Genomic DNA, 23,765 nt, shown 5'->3' with positions numbered 1-23,765 from the left:
TGGCGTGGTTCCCTGTGTGATCTTGGGCCAGTTTCCGAACTTCTCTCTAAATCTCTGCTTCCTTGTTTGCAAAACAAATTTAGTTATGCAGGATGGTGTGGGTGAGGCTTAATTAACTCATGTTTGTAAAGACCTTTCTGATCTGCAGACACCATGTAGAACAAGGACTACAACAATCAATGTACGAAGGCACAAAACGCGTAAGCCCACAGTCACATGTGCATTCTGCATATCAGCTTCACACAGAAAATCTGTGCTAACATTTCTTTGTAGCAGCAGCAAAAATTACATTAACAAAGAGTATAAAACATGTATATTAAAAATAAATAATTCACTTACTTCTTCCTTAGTTCCAGGTCTGAAACTGGAACACATCTTAGGCCAGCTCCCAATACCATGAGTGATGATGTCAGTAATACAGTTACTCTAAGACCTAAAATGAAAAAATAAAGGTATTTTGTAGGTTAAGTTAACAAAACTAAAGGTAAATAATTTTTAAAAAGACAAAAATGTGTCTAAATATATACATTTGTACGTAGACTCGTTAATTCATGCATATTCTTTCAAATTATAAACATTGGTGCTGACACAAACTACAGATACATAACAAAATCCTGTGTTGTTTTACTGATGCACTAGAATTAAAGGCTTATTCCTGGCATAATACCATTCAGGAATGTATCTAAAATCTTACAGACATTCCAGGAAGTGAAAACTTACAACAGACATATCATTCAAATTGTACAACTTTTCCTTTGCAATTAGAAGCATCAGGGAACATCCTCCAATGTGTAAAATCTACATAGATCCAAAGAAACAAACTGCATTTGTACATTCTCTTCCAGCCATTTAATGAAGACAGATATAGCACTGTTACTGTTTTCTCTGATAATGCAAATACACTTTTCACTCTGAAGAAATATCTATTTATTCAGTGGAAGAGGGGAAAAAAAAAGAAGTATTTTTTGCAGTCTTTGCAATTAGGCCAAGTTTTTGCTGCAGTCTGTTCAAATTACAGAGGTTGTAAATATAGAACATTAGAAAAAAGTTACAATCGACTGATTCCTTGAATACGTTTTTCTTCCCCTCATCCCATGATTCTTAAGCGAAGAGCACTTGGATTGGAAATAACTTTATGTCAGTGCTGCAATTCCATCTGCAATAGTTTACTGCTGCTGCTGAGGTGTTTCCATTATCAATAAACAGAAATAAAACTGTTAACTGTGGAGCCGAGTCTCCAGAATACTGGGAAACACCAAAAGAGTAAATGTGCACAATTAAAAGGGTTGATACAATCTGTATCTATAGTCATACAGTTTGAAACAAATTTACACCAGCAGGCAGAAAATATTCTTAGCAGAATGTAAAATAATTGAATGCTAATAAATACATAGCATCTCTAACATTTAGGCAAGACTAGGAGCTACCCAAAACACAGAGAGAAGAAGAACAACTTGCTATGATGATCCACATAATACAGACATATGATTATGACTCTAAAGTGCCAATTTTCAGAGATACGCTCCCAGTATGTGAATGACTCTATACTCCATACAATTCATCCAACATCACATTAAACATATTGTTCTCCTGCAAATTTTACTGGAGTTTTAGGGCATGTATTTTACCAAAAATGCAACTTTGCTCTCATTGCAACAGCTCTTAGCAAACCTCACTCAGCGTTACACAACTCCCTGTGCGAACACAGCACAAACCACGGACAGCTCCTCTCTCACACAACCCAAGCAGGGCAATCAAAACAACACAAAGAGAATCTGAAACGGAAGCATGACTTCTTCATTGGGACCGCTGAGTCATTAAGGACAGGAATGTGACCCACGTTCCTACAACAAGGACAGCTCACACCCCTAATGCCTCAGCAATGCACTGCAGGCCCTGAATACTTGTTTCCTTGAAGGTTCCCAAGTGCCTGCCCAGACTTACTTGACTCTATGTTTAGCCAGCACACACTGCTGTTAAACTGGATTTTCAAGTGTGCGCGTCCAGAGAGCCCTAACTAACGCCCTGATAGTAGGCTGCTCAACTTCCTGTTGCTCTCTGTGTTTTCTGTGAGGTTCCAAGGCATACATAAATCTGTATTGCCATGGTGGATACCTTGTGAGGGTAGTTACTTGTATCAGGACCACATACATGATGCTTTCGGCTTTCTTCCTATGGAATGAATCTTTGTTAGCAATGCTTTTGTACATAATGAGAACCTGTACGCAATCCAAGTTAGATGGATCTAACAGATCTAATAGATTAGGTTTTATCAATTGAAAGTCAAAACACAAATCCTTTGAATTGAGAAGTCTGAAGTCTTCCATTTGGAAACGCTGCCACAGTGTTTCAAGAAAGCCCTAGCAATATATGCATCACATCCTTATTTTCCATGTACACCAGGATCTTTTTGAATTACAGTTGGCAAAGTGTGCCACTTTCTGCCTCTGAGGAGGGGCAAGGTGTCACAGCCCAGGTGCAACTCAGGTCACAGCAGTAGATAAACATTATCACAGTTTACATCACCTGATTAGTCACAGGACACGTACAGAGTTTTTCCTCAGTCAAAAACATCTATTTGTTTTTTCCATTAAAAAAAAAAAAAAAAAGTTCTCTTTTATATCTGCAGAAAAGTTTGATTAAAAAAAACACAAAACAACAAAAAACACAAAACTCTACAGCACACCATTCAATGAAAAATAAATTGGATGCCACAATTTCCAGCCAGCGCTGACTCCAGGCTTATCTTTAATGTCAACCGTAGATGTCATGTAATTTTAAAATAAAATTACCAGGTAAAGCCTCAAAATCAAGATACGTTTCATCTTTGCAAATGTTCTTTCAAGTCCTCATCTTGAATTCTATGCACTGTGATGTGTCACTTTTCAGTGTTTTGATCATGCAGATTATTCTTTGGCCTTTTGTTTCACCTTAACATGCAGATACATCTAAAAATTCCTCTGGTTAAAGAAGCATGTTGTCAATGATAATACAAAAATGAAGAAGTCAAAAATGACTGTCACAGAAGCAGTATATTAGGCATTTCCTTTCTAATTACGATTTTTAACCTCCAAGTGTCTTCCTCATTTATTCTGCTTTACATTTTAACTCCCTGAATACAACCTCCATCTTATCCGAGGAATCAGTCTTTAATTGTAGGTTTAGAACTATAAGTATTTTTTGCTTTGAACATTGCAGTGGCCATCAATCTGAGCTGGAAACATTGCGTTACTCCAAAAGGCAACCAGCAAGTGTTTTTGGACAGCACTGTGCACTATGGGACCAGTGACCCAAGCAAGCTTGGAAAGAAAGCCCACCAACCCTGCAAGAAATTATTTCTCCACTTTAAAAGATCTAAGGAACTCACACAAATCAAGATTTTGCGTGGAACTAATCAACTTTACTGTTTTACTCTGTAAATGCAACTGCTAATGGATGGTGAGGGGCTACATCTTAATATCTATCATCCAGTTTCCAATCCCCTTCTATCAGATTTGACATGCAGCTGGAAAAAGAAGAAACTTCTCAAAACGGGTTTTCTCTGCAGAGTGAAATGCCACCATTGGTAACAGAAAACCTGTAGCAAAAACAGTGTCAGTAATAAAAAGACATATAAACTGGTATTTGAGTGAAATAATCAATACTGTTTAACTGCTTAACCATCCTGCAGCTAATAACAGTCTGCTTTGCAAACATGCAGACCACGCTGAATTTGCTGGCTTTTATAATAGCCATAATAGCTAACATAGGGGTACTGCATCTTTGACCACTTTTCCAGCACATTTTATTCTCAAGATACATTTTAAGGTAAATGAAAACGCATCTCCTCCCACATTGCATTATTGACATGGATCTCAGCAAGCGATCTGCTATACCCAGTTTAGTAAGAAACTTCATTAGTGACGTTGCACAGCTACAACAAGCTTCTCATGCTAGCTGTAAATTAGCAGTTTGTCATTCAGAAAAAGAAGACTATTAATGACTGTTAATTGCCTTTTGAGAAGTATGACCATTCCTTCTCACGCCTGTCACCCATTGCAATAACATGCCATAAAAATGAGACTGGCAGACTGTAAAAAGCCAAACCCTGCCTCACACAAAACACATGCTCAAGTCAAAACTGAGGAAGTTTCTACTTCTGCTGTCCCGCAGCAGCAGACACCTCGTACATCCTCACCCCAGGCTGGTTAGCACTGCACAGCCAGAGAGAACAGAACTCTTAGTGCACAGCAGCACACTAATGGCAATCACTGTCTGCCTGCTTTTCCTCTTTTTTAATGGAACATCATCCACCTTGGGGAAAAACTCCAGTTAGGTGTGTAGAACAGGTTTCACCTTTTTGCCAAGCCTAATGAAAGCCAGAGGAAATGTGCAGAATTCAGCCCCCCACCCAGCATGACTGAAGTGGATTCCTTTTACACCCACATGTCTCAAACACATTAACATGTAAGAGTTTTCCTTCCTTCAGCTGCAGACACTAAAATCAGTCCTCAAGAAAAGAGAATACAGCAGCACTCAGTTACAAGCTAGTGACATCAGCCCACTACACATTTCCACAGTTTTTAAAGATCAGGCTGGAAGCAAGAGGGATCCATCCTTACACAACTTGCAGCACTTCAATTTCCTCAGGTGCTCTGCTATTGTTCTGGCTGAAGCATAGCAACTTAAAAAGACAATTCCGCCTTGATGAACACATATCAAGAAATGAACAACTCACCAATTTCAAATGCCATTCCAGAAATTCATGGTTAAATTGGACTTTTCCCTCCCAATTTAAAGCAAACTCAGTTTTCAAACAAATTCCTCCTTTGTCTTTCTTAATGGAAAAAAAATTAAAAAAATAATAAATCAAGAATCTTGCATTTTTCCCATCTATGAATTTAACATGCATGGAGTAACTTTTACCTTTGGTTTCAGCAAGCAAAGCACTGAGCTCCACTTTTTCACAATGTTTCTTCGGACCTGGAACTGTTTTTGCACGTCTTGTTCAGACACCTTCCTCATTGTTCAAGCATCCTCTTTAAGATGTGAGCATTTTCTCCATGAATACTAATGCTTCGTTCTGCAGGAAGGATCTATTTCTTTTCCTCCTTAATGTGTAGCTCATGTGTTTATCCACGTTAAAACAAAGCTGGGTTAAACTGCTCACTTCATCAGGCAACTCTGAAAGCTCTGCACAGAAGTCCCTGTTTCACGTTCATCTGCTGCTCCAGAAATTTCTGCATTTTAAATGACATTCCAGCAGAATTATACTAATTGCTGTACCACTTACTCTCACGAGGTTATTACTATCCAAAGATAATAATGAAAGGTCCTCCTTCAGAAAAATTGTCCTTGCAACAAGCAGTACAATTCTCAAAAGAAAAGAAGCTTTACACTGACATAAAAAGATTTCATAGCTGAGATGTGGCCCCAGTCTTTCCTTCTAGCTAATGGGCCAAACTTGAAAAAAGAAAAATCAGTATTTCAGGCCTGATGTAGATTCCACAAAAGCACTTGATTGCAGATGAGCATAAACTGTGTTTGTTTTCACTGAGTTTCCAAACATGTTCCCAAGAACAGCATCATCTACACTCGAAAGCATTACAAACTGGAAACTAATCGCAAAGACTACAAGCAAAAGAGAACAACTACAAGGCCATATTTAAGTCATCAAAAATTGTTCCTAGTTTGATGGCTTAAGTGTCACGAGGTGCTGTTATGCACAAACTGGATCTCCTTTCATTAGTACCTACGGTGCTGATGTCCTGTTCTTCATAAGCTGTGTTTTCAAAACCAAACTGAAGCCAAGAGTTTCCATCTGTTTCCCTGACTTAATGCAGCGCTACCAAAATAGCATCCTATTTTGCCTAAAAAGGTTTAGGACTTCAATTTAGGACTTGTTCTGGATTGAAAATAAAGCAAACTCTCAGTAACTTCACTCATGTGTTCTGCGAGACAGTTGACAGAACTGTTCCAGTATGAAATAGTAAGCACTAAGCTCAATCATATACGACCCACTTGTACCAAATTGGACCCAAATCTACATTTAGCCCCACCCAACCTTATCTAGGACACAAACAGACTTCTTCCAATATGAATCCCACAACACAGCCCAGTTCCACTTCTCAGGGTAGGATGATATGGCAAAGAGATTCTGCCAGACACCACGCTCCAATTCCTGTCTGACAGAAATAGTAGGTACATTCTGATCCCCAGACAGAATATGTACTAGAACTCTCTTCGAATGTAGACATGGGAGAAAGATCTTCAGAGGGAAAAATTCTCTTTATGATTTCTTATAGTTATTCTAACAAAATCTGCCAGCAGCAGCAGCAGACATCCAGGCTATCAGGAGGAGTTTGAAATCTCTTGTAGATGTATTTGTTTCATCATATATATGTTTTCCAAATAAGCTCTGTAGGTATGAATACAGCAACTTCAAATAAAATAATTCCTCAGGATCAATGTAGATCTTCTAGTCAGAGTCAGAAAGACAGACGAGCCACCATGCCAGAAGTGAAGTCACAAGCAATAAGGAGAACCCCCAGGGAAGTCCCTGTCAACCAGGAACACACAACGGGGCAAACTCTGACCTAAAGATAAGATTATAAGCATCTTGTGAAAAATCCCAACAAAATTAAGAGACTCGAAGTACAAAATTTGGCCACTCAAGTATTTCAGAGAGAAAATGGTCAGCTTCAAGGAAAACAGCTGAAAATGTAACGACTAAAGCAAATGCAGAAAATGCTAGGACAGGAGTGTGAGAAGCAAAGCTGAATATTATGCAATTGAGAGTTACTATGACAATCACACAACCACCTTCCCAATTCTCAAGCTGCAGCATCTTTATGTGTATTCTGATTTGTAAGAATCTAAGATGACATACTGACATTCTGACCACACCGCTCCTTTCCAATTCATACTGTAACAACTCCTCTTGCTTTATGGTATCTCCATTTCCCTCCCCCCTCCCTTTACTTTCACTGAATCGTATTAGAATAATTATTGTTCACCTTAATCTAGATACAAGAACTTCACTTCACCTGTCAGAAGGAAGAACAAGCAATCACAGCCATGCCAAGAGGATGTAGGATGAGGTCAAGATATGTGATACTGTGCTTAGTGGACCCACACTGTTTTAGAATTATTCCAGCATATTAATAATCCCTAAGAAGTTGATGAGGAAATTACAGACTAATTCTTCAGCTCCACTAACATGGATCTTACCCTGACCAGGGCACGTTACTGTAAGTTCTGAGGAAGCCCCTCAGAGTTTGTGAAGCAATTTAGAAGTTTGGTGCAGCAAATAAAGTAATCCTTGCTTTAAGAACTGAATGAATTTGATCTGAGCTTTCAGTATAAAAAAAAAACGTAACTTACAAGTATTGAAATTTCCTGCCATATGTCAGCTTAAATGCCTAACATCTACACTGCAAAAACAAACAGCGTAAGGAACATCTTAAACAATAAAAATCTGCATTACAAGTCTGTACAAATGTCATAAAATCTATCAGTCCAGAGACCAAATTTTTGCCTAAACAAACAAATAAAGCACGAGTTGAATGGTGTTCATCTACAGATCAAAACACTGATTTCAGAACTGATTTTAGTCTCTTTATTAAAATACCTCCTGTTATTAAAACCTGTTTTTGTTTCTTGGCTCCATAGGAAGCCAACTATTTTAGTTGTTTATGGATCTCATAGATTTTACTGTAGAGAGTCCTCATTCCACCCACAGCTCACCCAAGTGCAACAAATATTTCTTAACCCTTGCACAGCAGCTTGGAGAGCACTGGCATGGGACAGTGGGACCTGCCTCCCTCCTGACATGCCTTCTTAAATTGGGTGGGCCACCTAGCTTCTCACTCACTTTTCCTTTCTGTCTTATTTATCCAGACTACAAACACACAGAAACAGGAACCAGTTCCACAGCCAGTAACACAGCAGCTGCTAAGTCAGGTCTGTTCTTTACCTGGATGCCAGGATGCAATAAAAAGTGGCATTGAACGCGTTCTAAACCTACAGATAGCTCACACAGGAACATTTAACAGGTATTCTTTCTTCCTTCAGCTCAGGCATCAGCTTTCTGTTCTCAGCCCCAATACTTATTGGGGCATGAAGACATGGGTGAGTCATTTAATCGGTTCTTTCCATTTGATTAACTGAAAAGCAACATAAAGAGGTGTGTATGGACGTATACTTGAGTGTACACATAAAGGGACAGACAGCAACGAACACAAACAGGTAGCAATGTAGTTGGAGGGCTAAACCTCTTCATTAACTTTGAAGCTAAATCATAGATGCTCATTAACAAGTCGAGAGAACATACAAGATAACAAGCCTTCAGTGCAGTTCTCACTGCTGTGTTCCTGGACAAATTCTGACAATCTAAGCCATTTCAGCACTGAACAAGGGGGAGGAAAGCTTGTCTTTTCTCTACCCACTCATTTCAAGCACTCCCAATTGCACAGCAGGCTTAATTACCATGCAGCTAACCATAGAGCCCTACCTGTGGCGACAGGGAGGAAAAAAAGGCTCTCTTGTACACATCTATCACAGAAGACGTTCTGTCATTATCTTAGTGGCACTTGTCCACACCACCCAACGATGCATGAAATTTTTCATTTTGAGAGATTGAGGCGTTTTGCTTTGCCAGGACGGAGCAGCAAGAAGCACCCAAGCAGCAAGGATTGGCAGCCACACTAAATACCACCCAGCCGATCTGCTAAGCGGGACGCTAAGTGCAAAGTTTCTGCTCTTTGCAATCCCTGCTTTCAGTCGAGGATGAAGAGACGTAAGAGCCTTGACAATGTAATATCTAGGTGGCCCTTGTGTTTGCATGGAGGTCGCTGGAGTCAGCATTTGACTTCCCTGTGTGAGAACACGTTCAATGTTTCAGCATCTGAATGGCCCACAAACAATAATTCAGACTAAGATCACCATAAAGGATGCCTTTTGTTTGGGGTACTGTAGGAGGCCTGAAATTCACTACATTTTAAAGGCTCCTGATCAATTCTTTAGGTCCCTGTCATTCATCAATTATAATTTAAGAACTCTACCTCCCCAAATATTGAAAAATATCCAAACAAATGTTTCTAGAGGCAGCTGGATTTGAAATCTTGTATTCCAGGACACCAGCAGACTTTGCAAAAAGCAGAAGACCTCTCACTTTCAGAACACATCATTCCCTCAAGCTGAGTCACATGGATCTCCAGCATTAGAAAGAGGAAAAAGTCTAAAAATCCTCCCTACAATAAATCTGCATGAGAAAGCTTAATTTGTAGCTTTTGAAGAAGTAGGAGCATTGATCATATGGTTCTGCATAACAATTATAGTTTCAGCATGACTACAGAGCTGCAGTAAGCACACACATGTGAGGAGCATTTAGAAAAAAAAACACAACAAAAACAGGGCAGGAAATGACAGAAGAGCTCTGAATGTGACCAATTAGAGAATAGTTAAGCAAGCCACAATTTCCTTTGCCCTAGGATTATAACTAAAAAAGTGACAGAGGACAACATTATGTGTTCTCACATTTTCTGTCCCAGCTATAGAACGCTTTCCAGAAGCAGAGTACAGCCAGACAGGGCAGCCACATGCACCCAGCTCATGCCGCTGTCATGTGGCTATGCATCCCTCATCCTAAAACCACACCAAAGGGAAGGGCTGCATTTTGGCAGAGCAGCGGGCACAGATCTGTGATATCTGAGGGGCCCCAGGGAACACAGCAAGCTGGTCATGTTCATGAGGCCTCAAGGAAAGGGAGCGCAAAGAAACTGCCCAACAAACCCTTTTGGCAGGCATGGTACTACTGGGCTGCATCCTGCTTTAAGGTTTGGCCAATGCAGAGCACTGGGACCTTGCTAAAGAGAAAGAAAAAAAAGGGCACTTATATTTAAAGAGACTCCCCAATCTGTTTTGCATGAGCTTTTTTGAAGCAAGTTCATAGAAGCTGTGTTTCTTGATCTGTGGCTGTGCAAAGAACTCAGGACATGTTACAGGCCCCTCTTCAGCCCCTCTGTCTGCTGCTGGCAAGCCAAGTTGTGCTCAACATGTCTCTCGCTCACTTGGAAGAAGATCAGAATGCTTTTTCTTTTTGCTTCCACTTTTTTTTTCCTCCTCATATCCCAGCCCCACCGCTCCCTTCTCTCTGCCACCATTGCAGCTGCCACAAAGTGTGCAAAGAGAACAAAGAGCCTAGGAGCTGCTTTGAGGGTCGTGGTATAAAGAGAAATGTTTGTGGAAGTTTGGTACAGAGCAGAGATTGGGGTGATATCAACAGAAAGATACCTCCAGGAGAGGAAATCTGCCTGCAGGCCTGATTGACACTTCCCAATCAATCCAGCCCATCAGGAAGCATGGGAAGTGCTGCTGACAATCAAGCTGGTTTTGCTATGATGAATCATAGTGGTGTCAAGTTAATACAACTCATCAGATCCTAATTACTAATTACTGTTGCTAATCACTCTGTATCTCAAGTGATCTTTTGGAGCACGTCTCACTCCAATGAAGGTGGGCCAATCAATTCTCTAATGAGTTCTCACTTCTGCAAACACTTGCACAAATGATCCGTGGACTTTCACTGTAGCCACAGCACATAAAATTAAGCAACAAATGCTAAGTTGGGTTCAGTCTTCCTTTTCTTCTGATGGTGCAGTGAAAAAACAGATCTACACAGACACATGCACACATAGCAACTTATCAAAATAAGTTTTGTATAATCAAGCCGATCAAATATCTACTCTAGTGGGATTTACCTACACTCAGCTCTTTAATAGCTTCTTTCATCTTTCCACACAGAAAAACAACACTTCATCTCCTTCCTTCCAAGATTTGTTAGTTTAGGAAAATTAATCCCTTTCACAGAATTTGATAGGTATGGATCAGTATCGCTTAGGAGACAAAGAAATACGTGCTGCTCAAACCATGCAGTAGAGCATTTCCACGAGACGAGAGAGAACAGGGCGAAAGCACTAAATTCACATTTAGCTTCCATTAAATCCAAAAGAGCCTTTGCTGCTCTTGTTGGCCTTAACAAGACCTCTGCCATTAATATAAAAGCTACTAAGTAGAATCAGTTCCTGAGAAGCATACTCCTTGTAACCTAAGCATACTTCAGTTGAATGCTGTTGCACCATGCTTTCCTTTCTATCGGATCTCTATCACTCTGCCCATATTCTCACACCTATAAGCTTTCCCACAGGTTTTTGTTTCCTGTAGGCTGTACTAACCATCCAGAACCATGGTGTCTGTATAAACCGTTTTTATTCTCAAAGTGTGTAAATCCTTTTAGCTCAATCTGACCACATTACATGAAAGTCTTACAATCTTACACCAAGCCTTATCCTGGGAATCCTTAGCTGAGGCTCACATTTGACCTATGAAAGATCAAACTGGTCATTCTGAAATACTGCCTCTATATCTTGCAGTCATATATCTGAGATAAGAAAAGTCTGAGATCACTGTGAAAGAGAGCTGAAAATGTGCTTCTTTGCCATGAGATGAAAACTACCAGGCTTTAAAAAGTCTGAAAGCCTTTAAAGGCTCATGAGTCATTTGTTGTTGCCCTTCTGTTCTCCAAGAGTCCATGTACTTATGATCACTTGGGACATTAAGAACTCTAAGTGCTGCCATGAAAAGTCAGCACCTTGTCGCAGGTGTCACCATGGAAAGTATCTCACATTGCCCGCTGACAGTGATATGAGACCAACAGCAACTAGATCTGCTGCAACTTTTTGAAGTTATTAGCAGCATGCTAATCTATATTTACTGTCACACGGTCTGAGAGCCTGAATAACAGATCAGGACCCTGAGACACCAAGCTTGATGGAAACGTCTGATGGAAAGATAATCTTCCCCATCTGCTGGTTTCACTTAGCCATTTGCAAATCCAACGGGCTCTGGAACTGCTTCCTGCTTACTCCCCGTACTCAGCTCCACATCACTCAAAAACGGAAGGCATTTCACAAACACCCCCTTGATGACCAGGGAGGAGATGTTCACCTGAAGTCCTCTTTCTTCTGTCCCAGTGACCTTGGATGTGAACTAAAGCAGCCCAAAGCCCTAAAAGCCAGATCAGCTTTTGCATGCATGCAGCACAAAGTCACAGTGCGGGAACTTCACGTATGAAGGCTGCTACACAGAATTCTGTTTGTCCATTGTGTGTAGCTTATTTTGTACAAAGAACAGTTATTAAGACCTTCTTACATGAGGAAAGCCCGATTTACTACTCTCATTCAATATTCATTACAATTTTCTCAGACTGTATTAAAGGATTTAACCTCAAAAATTCCCTGGTGAAAGTAGTAAAAACTATCAAAAGCTTCAAAGGACAGAACCAGAAACCTAAATGATATATGAGATAGAGGAGAAATCAGGCGCTTGATATTCAGAAGAAGAGGAGTTATTTATACAAGTCAAAACATCAATGGTTTCAAAATGAAAGCCAATCTCCACCAGAAAAAAAAAAGTTACATTATTAAAATTTTCTCTCCATTTTATAATTTAATCACTAGGATAACAATACTAAGCAAATTTAATTTTAGCCAAAAAAAGAATATCTATACAATCCATGTAAGTGTATACCATTTCACAAAAAAAAGATCAAGAAATAAATTACATTTCACTTTTACCAGTAATAAGCAACATTTATTCAAACTCGATACAAGATAAAACTGTATTCCAAAAGTTAATGAAAAATATCACCATTCTATTAAATTAGTTTAATGTAAATTATCATAAATTATTTCCTTCTTCATTGCCTTTTCTTGATTACACAGGAACATAATGAAGACTGATATTATATATTACTTCTGTGTCTCACATTGTAACTATGAACGTAACTCATAAGACGACCAGTGGACCAGATCCATAACTCAAGTATTTAAGCTTTAGATTTCAAGAGGAGTTGAGAGATATAAACACCCTAATGGACCTGTACATGTGTTTAGAGTTCCCAGGAAATACTCCAGGCACAAAACATCCTTAACCACTCAAGTATCAGGTGACAAGCTGTGGCTAATTTTAATCTTGTAAACACGAAGGGCCCATCCAACAGCACACTGAAATCATTTCCCATTTGATTTAATTCATACTGATTCTCTGAAGATAATGATTATTTTAAAAGGGCTCCCTTATCCTATTGCTAAAGGAAACATATCCAGTGTGACATTTTGCTCCGCTGCACGCACACTTCTTGACCTTTCTTTACCAAGAAACAAAACAACAAGAACAATAAACCCCCCCCCCTACTGCAAAATGGCATATATTGAAAAATGACATTAGCAAACATAATTCCTCTTTTCAACACACAGCCAGCCCAGTCCAAGACCAGGAAACATTATGGGTATCACCTCTGCCCCCACAACAGCACTCTAAAAAACAGAGCTTGGAAAGCTGTTGCCAGCTTCCCAAGGCAGAGGCCACAGTGGTGCAGGCATACACTCAGGCAGGGGAACAGAGCTCAACCCCAGAGAACTTCCAGGTGCAACATGTGAGTCCTGCTAAGTGTCTGAAAACTAATGCATTTCTAAGAACATGAGCTCGACAACATCACGAATGATATTGCAATTTACATACCCCAGCAAAATACCATGTGAGTGCTAAGGCTTCAAAGACTCATTAAAATGCTGCATTATCACCCTACACAGAAGTTTGTCTATTCCTATCAAATCTGCTCAGACTGTATTTTGCTAATGCAGTCTCATGAAGACCATCACTACAGATGGAGACTCACTCTCAATTTTCGAAGAGCCAGGAAATCGCCACAGGTCTACAGAAGAACGCATCTGGTGAGCCAAGAGGGAGGAGGTCACAAAAGAAAGCAAGCCCTTTCAGGTTAACAATCCAAAAAAGTGTAATGGGAGCATCCCAGACTCCTACTATCCAAAATACAGTAACAATGATTGCTTCTTCAGCAAATCTTTTACTAAAAATAAATGCTGCCATCCTCTCTTCCCAGGAACACCCCATGAAAAGCTGTGCTACAGCTAACCCTGTACCAGTGGTGTCCCCCAGGGGTCTGTGCTGGGTCTGGTCTTGTTCAACATCTTCATCAATGACCTTGATGAGGGGATAGTGGCCACCCTCAGCAAGTTTGCTGATGATATGAAGTTGGGAGGATTGGCTGACACGCTTGAAGGCTGTGCTGCCATTCAGCGAGACCTGGACTGGCTGGGGAGCTGGGCAGTAAGAAACCGGATGAGGTTCAACAAAAGCAAGTGTAGGGTCTTACACCTAGGGAGGAATAATTGCATGCACCAATACAGGCTGGGGGATGAGCTGCTGGAGAGGAGCTCTGCAGAGAGGGACCTGGGCGTCCTGGTGGACGACAGGTTGGCCATGAGCCAGCAGTGTGCCCTCGTGGCCAAAAAGGCCAATGGCATTCTGGGGTGCATTAAGAAGAGCGTGGCCAGCAGGTCGAGGGAGGTGATCCTCCCCCTCTACTCTGCCCTGGTAAGGCCTCATCTGGAGTACTGTGTCCAGCTCTGGGCTCCCCAGTACAAAAAAGACAGGGATCTCTTGGAAAGAGTCCAGCGGAGGGCCACAAAGATGGTGAAGGGCCTGGAGCATCTCCCCTATGAAGAAAGGCTAAGTGAACTGGGTCTGTTTAGCCTTGAGAAAAGACGACTGAGAGGGGACCTGATCCAGGTTTATAAATATCTGAGATGTGGCGGCCATAACGGTGAGGCCAGTCTCTTTTCAGTGGTACATGGAGACAGGACGAGGGGAAACGGACATAAGCTGCAGCATAGGAAGTTTCGCACGAATGTGCGTAAGAACTTCTTCACGGTGAGGGTGACGGAGCACTGGAACAGGCTGCCCAGGGGGGTTGTGGAGTCTCCTTCTCTGGAGATATTCAAGTCTCGCCTGGACGCCTACCTGTGCGACCTGGTGTAGGGAACCTGCTTTGGCAGGGGGGTTGGTCTCGATGATCTCTAGAGGTCCCTTCCAACCCCTACAATGCTGTGATTCTGTGATTCTGTAAATCCCACAATCCAAGAAAGACTTCTACAAGTCACACTGTTAATATGCCTTATTTATTAATATGCAGAATATTCAACCTTCCAAGTGGGATTCAATTAAAAGGGAGAAAAAAGAAACAGATTTCCATTTCAAGCTATATGCTACACCAAACAACTGAAAAACCAAGAAGTTAAACACTTTTGGACTTGATCTGAAGCCTCGTAACACCAGCTCACTTCTCTGAGAGCAGGCAGCTCTGTACTGATACCCGGTAGATACACCTCTGACTGTGAAGCGCAGGACTATCTAAAAGCAGACCCTCCTCTCACAGTCCCTGTCATGCATCATCCACAGTGTCATACTTCTGATACATGCCAGGTTTTAAATGTTGACACTTCACAAATACATTTTTTTCCTGACAGCTTCCTTACTAGCTAACTCCAATGACAGATGATTGAAACCCAGAGAGTAAATGGTGCTGTCTCTCTATATTTTTGGTACAGAGAGTAAATTCAGTATAACAACAAGCACTTGTACCCCTAAGCAAGTGAAATACTGCTCTTGCAAGGTCATACCAGTCAACTTGACAGCCTCAGAGCCTTGCTCCTTCTGGGACACACATCCTACCCCCCCGATGAGGCAGTACCAGTAGGATGGTGCAGAGCCAGGCATATTGGCACTCCTCACTCCATCAGGATAAGGAGAAAGCACTATATTCACCATGGGAATCATTCAGCGGCTCCAAAAACAGTATGAAATGCAACAGGGTCCCCACAAAACCTGCTGCTGCACAAAGAACATGCTGTGCATGAAACCAGTGAACTAAGATTATCCATTAAGTCTATAAAATGGAAATCTTGCAACAAGGTCAGCAACACAGCAATAGCAATGAAGTAGTTCATATCAGCATCTCCACTGACTGTAGAATTGAAATAATAACAAGGCAATTATTTAAGATATTCCAATATTGTTTTACATCAATCAGAATCAACTCCATAGAAAATAAATTAAAATACACACAGTTAGAATTGTCAAATTATTAAGGTTTAAAAGACCTCTCACATCACCTAGTCCAATCATCAGCCCATCCCTGCCATGCCCGCTAACCACGTCCCCCAGTGTCATGTCTCCAAGTTTTTGAACACCTCCAGGGACAGAGACCCCACCACCTCCTTGGGCAGCCTGTTCCACAGCCTCACCACCCTTTCTGAGAAGTTTTACCTAACATCCAGCCTGCTCCATCAGCACTAGTTCGAGTTCAGTTTCATTTCCTTCACAACACAAGCAGAGCTGTCATTTTCATCATAGAAAATAAAATAACTAACTTGAATTTCAAGATAATTAACAATGCTGTTACACAGCAATGTCTAACTAGGCACTGTTGGCTTAAGCTCGAATTGCTAGTGATGGCAGCAGAGTCACCATGGACTCATTTGGAGAATGTGTTTTCAGACCAATAGATTTTATTCCCCCAGTGTCGCTTCAACTGTAGGAAAAGCAGTTCCAACCTCAAAGCATGAGCCTTCTCTGCTACATCTTTTCTCCCTGCCTTCACTACACACAAACGAGCTATTAAACCCTACATAAACAGAATGAGCAGCACTTAGCATCTCCTGATAGGGACCTGTTTAAACTAGAATTAAAAGACTGAATGCTTCTGTGGATTTAGGCCTAGAAGCTCAAACCTGCACACGTGTGTTTCGTCTCATCACGTCATTGATCCCTAGGGTGACTGGGCAAAACTCCAGGGGTCGTGCAGAAGTTATCCAAATATAAATGGGTTTATCAAGAGCAGCAGTCACCATGAGATGGTCTTACAGGTCTTTTCCAACCTCAAAGGTTCTAAGATTCTATGAAACCATAGAATCATCATTTCACAGCATGGGAAATCACGGAATCATACAACCAATGAGGTTTGAAATGACCTCTAAGACCATCTACAGACCAACTGTCCGCCTACCACCAATACAGCCCACCAACCATGTCTCTCAGTGCCATATCTCCATGTTTCCTGGACATCTCCAGGGATGGTGACTGCACCATCTCCCTAGGCAGTCTATTCCAATATCTCACCACTGCTTCTGAGAAGAAATGTTTCCTAATATCCAACCTGAACCTCCTCTGGTGCAACATGAGACCATTGCCTCTCACCCTATCGCTAACTTTGCACAAACATGAGCCCAAAAGCTGACTTCCAGAACAGAATGCCACCATTTCCAAGGCAAACACCTACACCCATGCGAGAGAGCAGAGACCAACACCTCCACGTGAATTTAAAGCTCCAAGCTCCGCAACACCTCCAAACACCGGCCTCACAAACTGCTTTGGACACATTTAGGTGCGTGCTGCGTCCCTAAAGCAGCACCCTCGATGCCCCCAGAGCATCAGTCCCCCCTCACCGAGGTCACCGAGGTCACCTCATCCACCTGCGGCTCCGCGCCGCCCACCCGGTCCCGCGGCTCTCAGCAGCCGGGCCCCACCACGTCCCCACCCGACCCTGTCCCGCCGCCCTCCCGCAGCGCTCACCCTTCTTGTCCATCAGCCACATGAAGAAGAAGCAGGGCACGAAGCCGATGGGCCCCCAGAAGACGAGCAGGGCGATGTCCCAGCCGCTGAAACCGAAGGCCAGGCGGGCCGAGTTCTGGATAGGGCCCCAGCTGTTCCACACCAGGCCCTGCGAGAAGCCCAGCAGCGAGAAGAGCAGCAGCACCAACCACCGCCGCCCGTACACGCGGCCCGCAGCCGGCGCCAACCGCCGAACCGGAACCGGCACCGGCACGGCCGGGCCCCCCACCGGTCCCCGAGGTTGCGGCCGCCGCTGCGCTGCCGGTGGAGGTGGCGGGGGCCGCAGGAGCGGCTGCCGCTCCTCCGCGCTGCTCCAGCCTAAGCCCATCTGCCGGGGCGGCCCGCCGGGGCGGAGGGTAGGGGGCCGGGGACGCCCGCACTTGAAGCCCCGAGCGCGGCGGCGCTGCCCCGGCCCGGCACAGCCGCATGCGCGGTCGGGGAGAGCCGGCGGCCGCCTCCTTCCTCCGGCGGCGAGGGGAGGAGGAAAGCAGCGCCGGGGAGGAGAGCGCGGCCGGGGGACGCCTCGCGGGGCCGCTCCGCTCCGGGCTAGGCCCGCTCGGCCGTCGGTGAGGGCGGTTCCGCGGGGCGGCCGGCGGGCAGGAAGGGAGTGGAACAGCTATGGCCGGGGCGGACTGCGGGAGCCCCGCCGCACCCGGTAGGTGCCCGCCGGCCCGGGTGCGGCCCTGCTGGGCGGGAGACGCGGTTTAGTTAGCTCGTCTGCTGTGTTGGGGCCTGGTGGCTGTGCCCCGGCTCCCGAACCCGCCGTTATTGCGGAAGGCCCGGCCTCGTCTTGCACCTCAGGGTTCCAAGTAACCTCCTTTTGTTTCATTCCAGGAGACGAGTGCGTTAAGGGTTGAAGGGGGCTGTTTTGCAGTTGTACCTCTTAGTATCTAGAAGTTCATGGGATGGATGTAGCACACCTGAATGGGTGTCTGTACCTCACAGCTGTCAGAGCTGTGCTGTAATGAAGCGGGTAAAAATCAGGTATGGACTGGATTGGAATAAAAACCCCACCAGGGTTCGGTTACAGCCTGTACATAAATCCATTTTAAGAGAATTCAGATGAATATACCACCGCCTGAGCTGCGCTGAGCTCATTAGGAACTATTATCGTTTAAATAGGCTGAAGTATATGTTCATTTAATTAGGTTGTATGAGTATTTATATGTATGTCTACCATCTGCACTTGTCATAAAATTAATGGCTCATACGCTGCACAATGCTTCGTCTTCCCTTAAAAAATGACGTATTTCAGTTTGGCTCGCTTAGGAATTCTGTCACAAAGATTGGTTTGATAAATGCCTGTGTGCTTAATTGGGAAGAGCTAAATGGTGGGACCAAGCGGGCTGGTTTTAGATGGTAATGCTAATGCTGTAATTCTGATAATACATTCGCCGCACATGATTGAAATTCAGACATCGTGCCCAACCCACGGCTTTGCAGCCAAAACCATGTATTCCCATAAATACCCCCCTTCTTCCCACCCAGAAAACCCAAACATACAGACATTTCATATTGTTTAGCCCATCCAGTTCTGTTTGCTCAACTGCGGGTCCATTTAGGAGCTGCAAAAACTAAGGGTGGGAAAGGGAAACCCATAGCAGCTGAAATCATCAGAAATGCAATCAATGCAATCACAAAATGAAAGTAAGGTTTTAGCCAGAAAATTTCAGGATATTTTCAAGAAAAAATAAAGTTCATGCACAAATAAATAACAGAGGAATGTAAAGATGAATGCAAAGTAAAATTTAGGCTTGCCGTGTACAACCATGTTGACAAAAATAAAATACAGTAAAAATACTGGATGAGGTTCAGCCTTGATTATGACTGATGTGTGTTCCGTAGTGTGTTGGGGTTCCAAGTCAGATTAATTCCCTGTTTTGCTGGGCAGTCTTTATACATTACTGCTTCAGTGTAGGCCAGCCCATGCCAAAATGTTCTCTCAATTTAAAATGGCCATGTTAGTACTATAATTTAATTGATTTGGTGGCATTGTGCCAAAGACAAAGTGCTGTCATTTGCAGAAGCAAACAAAGTGAAAAAATGTTTTTCTCTGGACATTTTTCAATTAACTGTAGTAATTATAGTGATGTCTTGGTTATTCTAGTAGCAGAAATAAGGAAGGTAAGGCTTTGCAGTGTACTTTAACATGCCTCTTGCCTCCAATACCTGCATAGAAAAATGAAAACTTGAATATAAGCAGGATAATTCTTTGATAACTTATCTAAGTCAGTTCACCATATGACAGTTTTAAAGATACTTTGGCTCACGCATGAGCCAGCAGGAGAGGGAGGTTTCTGAGAAACTGACAAAAGAAAGGGGGCATTAAAATAGACTTGGAAAATCTCGGTTTATTTACTATTGAATTAATCATGTTTTGAATAATTTATTTTAACTGCTTGATTCTAAATCGCTCCATCTTTCTCATACAACTCATATGCAGATCTTTCAGTCATGGCCTGACCTTTTCTGTTCCAGCTATTTAATTAACACAGTGTAATATTCGGTGTGAATTATTCTTGTTTGCAGGATAGGTACTATTTAAATTTGTTAATGTAAAGGAGCAGTGCATTGTTGATAAACTGTTGGAAACCAAATTAGCTTTATCTTGCAGCTAGCTGATTGCATTATTTCACTCATGGGCATAACACTTCTCCAAATATGCTAATTTCACTCTTTTCACCGTGTGGTGACATTTTTACTGTTCTCATTACTGACATTTGTAATATGTGGGGTGGGGAAATCTTTTTTTGCTTTAACTTCATTATAATGTAGCTAAAGAGATTTGAATATTATCAGATGAAGTGCACATATTACTCAGGCAAGTGGAAAGGTTATTTCGTCTCCTGGCCCAGAACCTAAATGCCTGTAACAGGACTTGCATGGACTTAGGGCTTCTCGATTGAAAACTGTGATACAGAGCACCATCCTGGTTATCAGCTACACAGCCACAATAGCATATCCATTGGTAGGTACCTCCATTTCAAACCTGAAAGCTCCCAAGGTTGCATTTCCATATTCATGCCTACCTGCCTATATCCAGCCTAAACCCTCTGGAATTTATCCTAAGAGGAGCTGGTGGCCTCTAGCTGTGATAGACTAGTAGTGATGGGAAAAAATTACATGACTGAAGCTGTTAGAGCTGCCAATTGCTCATTCCATCCCTGAGGCACACCCGGCTGATCCATTTATGAATTGGCATCCAGACTGCACTGCTTTCAGGTTGTCTTTATGAAGATAAACTGAAGGCTTTTACACGTTCGTTGTAACCCTGAGGTATCTGGAGAGCCTAACTCAGCTTAAATAATCCTATCGTGTAGTGGTTAAGCTGAGCAGTCCAGGAGGCTGTCCCCCCATGAGGGAACTCCTAATATTTTGAATATTCCCTCCAGCATCCAAAAAGAGGCCTGTTTTCCAAGGATTTCACTCAACTTCTAGGCTTTGGTTGGAGTTGTGACAATATGGTGTCAGAGTTCTCATACATAGCACTTGAGCAGCAGAGAGATGCAATGGTTCTCTTCTTCGTGTTCTGCCTTTGCACAAACCTTTGAAGAGTTATGGACAAATCCTGTCCTTCTCTTATGTAGTTTTGACATTCCCTTCCTTCTGGTTACATAGCAGGATTTGCTCTATTTTTGGCTTGTTTTGGGCATCTTCAGTCTGCAAGCTGTACCTTTCAGCATCTTTCTCACCTTTCATTGAGAGGTAGCTGGACTTCTAGCTCTACAGTCATCCAATGATGCCTTTATACTTTGAGACAAAATGTTTTTACATTACTTCCTTATTTTGTTTTGTTTTTCTGCTATCAAATAAAGGAAAATGCGGCAGCTGGACAGTTTTATTCTTAAATTCAAATATCAGTATTTTCCAGTAAATATTCATTTTTACCTTTAGTCTGGAGGCTGTGTATGTCCCCTCTGTACAGTGACCATTACAGGGGAGATGATTATAAGTTTGTGCTTAGCCAGATCCCATTGCGGGGTCCTTTAGGTAGATGTGAGGTAGCTTATTTTTCTGTGTGAAGTCTACTTCTGTGGTTGGCTAATGGAAGTCATCTCACCAGATTCCCTGTAGACCATGCTGTGGATTCTTCAGCTCTTGAATGTTATATGCAAAAGTCAGATCCAGGTCTTGGGTATTTTAGAGAGATGTGGGAGCAGAAGTTCAGTGGACTGTGGTCCCAATGTTCTTCCACTTTATTCAGAGCTCTACGCAACTGCAAACATCAATAGAATATTTTGCATCTCACAATTGCATTAGGGAAATCAAACTCTGAAGATTGATGATTTCCTCTCTTTCTAAAAACCTGAGACTGATGGAAATGAGCTGGGTCACACCAGGATACTAGGCCTGAGTTGGGAATACAGAGTGAAAATCTCCACATTTTCTTGAGCTGGGACTGCCTCAGTATTGATCTCATAGTCTCTCTGATGCCAGCAAGAACTAGTCATCTTGCTGTGGCACTGGTCTGTGCTTTGTGTCACTGGTGAATGTGTTTCTCATTTCTGATCAGACTTTGACATTGTTCTCCTGTTGTCTCACATCATAGCAGCAAGGAGCCACTTAGCCCTGCTGCAATGATCTCAGCGTTAGGGTGTTTGCATATGCAGAATTCTGTTGTCTGGCCAGTCACGCACAGCTGTCATACAATAGGTATGCTATGACACCACTAACAACAGCTTGTTGTATTGGAAAGTTGTAAAAGGAGCTATTTTCAGAAGAAACAGAGCTTCTACTATGTTGAATATTTGTATAAGAAACCTGTCTAACATTAATGAAAAGTTAAGATTGAATGTTAAGTTACAAGAGCTTGGCGATTCAGATTTTAGTGAGCAGTGTTAGGTCAAATGTATCCTTAGCCCTGTGCTGTATTAGAGCAAGATTTTACATTCCTTATGTGAACTCCAAGATTCAAAACAAAACATAGAAAAAAGCTCTTCAAAGACAATTTCCCCTTTGTTTCTGGTAACAAGTACATAACAACTGCATCCCCAGTGGGTTGTTGGATGAGAACCTTTAGAAAAGCAAATAGCAACTTGTAACAAAAGTTTAGCTGACTGATGCTTGCTTTAGCCATGCCAAAAGAAATAGTCTAAAGAGATGTAACAATAGCCATGCTTTTAGCTTTATGTTCCTGTGATATTGGCACTCCCAGAATCTCGTACCTCATTTGTGCACAATAGTAGTTGTGCACTTCAGAAACTTTCTGGAGGTTCACATGGTGAATCTTCCCAGTTTCTTTCAATGTAATAATCTGTGCAATTCTAAAATATATTGCTGTTAATCCTTCAAAGATATAATTTCGTTTGGACAATTATAACTCTAAAGGACTCTAGTTGGGAATTAATCAGAATGCACATTCTACATTCATAATAATGAACAAAGTCCTGTATACTTCTGCCATACCCTTTTGTCACATTCTGAAAGCTCAGTTGCATTATTGACTACTTACAGGAAAAATGTGTTTTTAGAATACTATTGACTATTATTGACTATTTACTGCAATAACTTATGGGAAAGTGCTATATTTTACATTTTATTTCTTTTGTTGCTTCCACTTTGACGTTCTTATCAATTGAGTTTGCAGCACAGGACAACAATATACTCAGAATTTTTGGCAGTGAATATTACACAGTGTATTCATCAATTCAAGAGTAGTGCATTTGTATTTACTATTAACAAGGAACAGGAAAGGTGATAGAAATATACTTTATTTACAATGTGAGCAGATTATTTTTTTCTTAGAAACATAGATGCTAGTTCTTTGATGCACTAGTTGCCTTACTTCCAACCATAATGTTATACTCAGTTTTGCATTAAATTTCTCACGTTAGGAAGGTTATGAAAAACATCTATGAGTGCCTGTGAAGTATTGGGAAGGAATAGGTGTGCTACCAAACTTGCCCAGCAGCACATGAGTGCGATTTCCATGCCAAACAGGCAGAAAGGTGGTTCTACAGCAGCCTGGCTTAAGAAAGAAGTCCACCCTGTTGGATAAACTCTTTTATATCCCATTGGAAGGCTCTGGCTGAAGGCCATGTCTTTTCCTTCAAAAGCAAATGAAATTCAATTTGTCTGACAAGTGCTGCAGTCTCATGCTTCACTGTACTTTCAGCAATTTTGCCAATAAGATGTATACAAAGTTCATTGCAAATATATTTAATATCACTTATCTCAATTGTACATCTTTTCATTTTCCTCATTTTGGGGGATGGGAGGAGAAGGGGGAATTTGAAATGCCAGAGATGAAGGCA

At 42.0% G+C, this 23,765-nt stretch overlaps 2 protein-coding genes across 8 annotated transcripts in view; one reads left to right on the top strand and one right to left on the bottom strand.

Annotated features, from left to right (window-relative positions):
* SLC49A4 (solute carrier family 49 member 4) overlaps positions 1–17,839 on the bottom strand; it is a 64,214-nt gene extending 46,375 nt beyond the window's left edge. For all 4 annotated transcript variants that reach the window (XM_085228327.1, XM_085228328.1, XM_085228325.1 and 1 more), the window contains exons 1-2: positions 17,473–17,839; positions 340–433 (exon numbers count right to left, since the gene is read on the bottom strand). In XM_085228327.1, the coding sequence (XP_085084453.1) occupies positions 340–433; positions 17,473–17,839 (461 nt within the window). The remainder of the gene's footprint in view (positions 1–339; positions 434–17,472) is intronic.
* A 188-nt stretch (positions 17,840–18,027) lies between these two features.
* Positions 18,028–23,765, top strand: part of HSPBAP1 (HSPB1 associated protein 1) — a 32,907-nt gene continuing 27,169 nt past the window's right edge. For 2 of the 4 annotated variants that reach the window (XM_085228324.1, XM_085228321.1), the window contains exon 1: positions 18,029–18,166. In XM_085228324.1, the coding sequence (XP_085084450.1) occupies positions 18,130–18,166 (37 nt within the window). In that variant the 5' untranslated portion in view covers positions 18,029–18,129. Of the gene's footprint in view, positions 18,167–18,345; positions 18,496–23,765 lie in introns of all 4 variants that reach the window. The other 2 variants (XM_085228322.1, XM_085228323.1) reach the window with 2 other exon arrangements.

Source organism: Meleagris gallopavo, chromosome 7 (assembly GCF_905368555.1).
Source record: "Meleagris gallopavo chromosome 7, MGAL_WU_HG_1.1, whole genome shotgun sequence".
NCBI classification, from domain to species: domain Eukaryota; kingdom Metazoa; phylum Chordata; class Aves; order Galliformes; family Phasianidae; genus Meleagris; species Meleagris gallopavo.
This window is presented reverse-complemented; position numbering and strand designations above follow the sequence as displayed.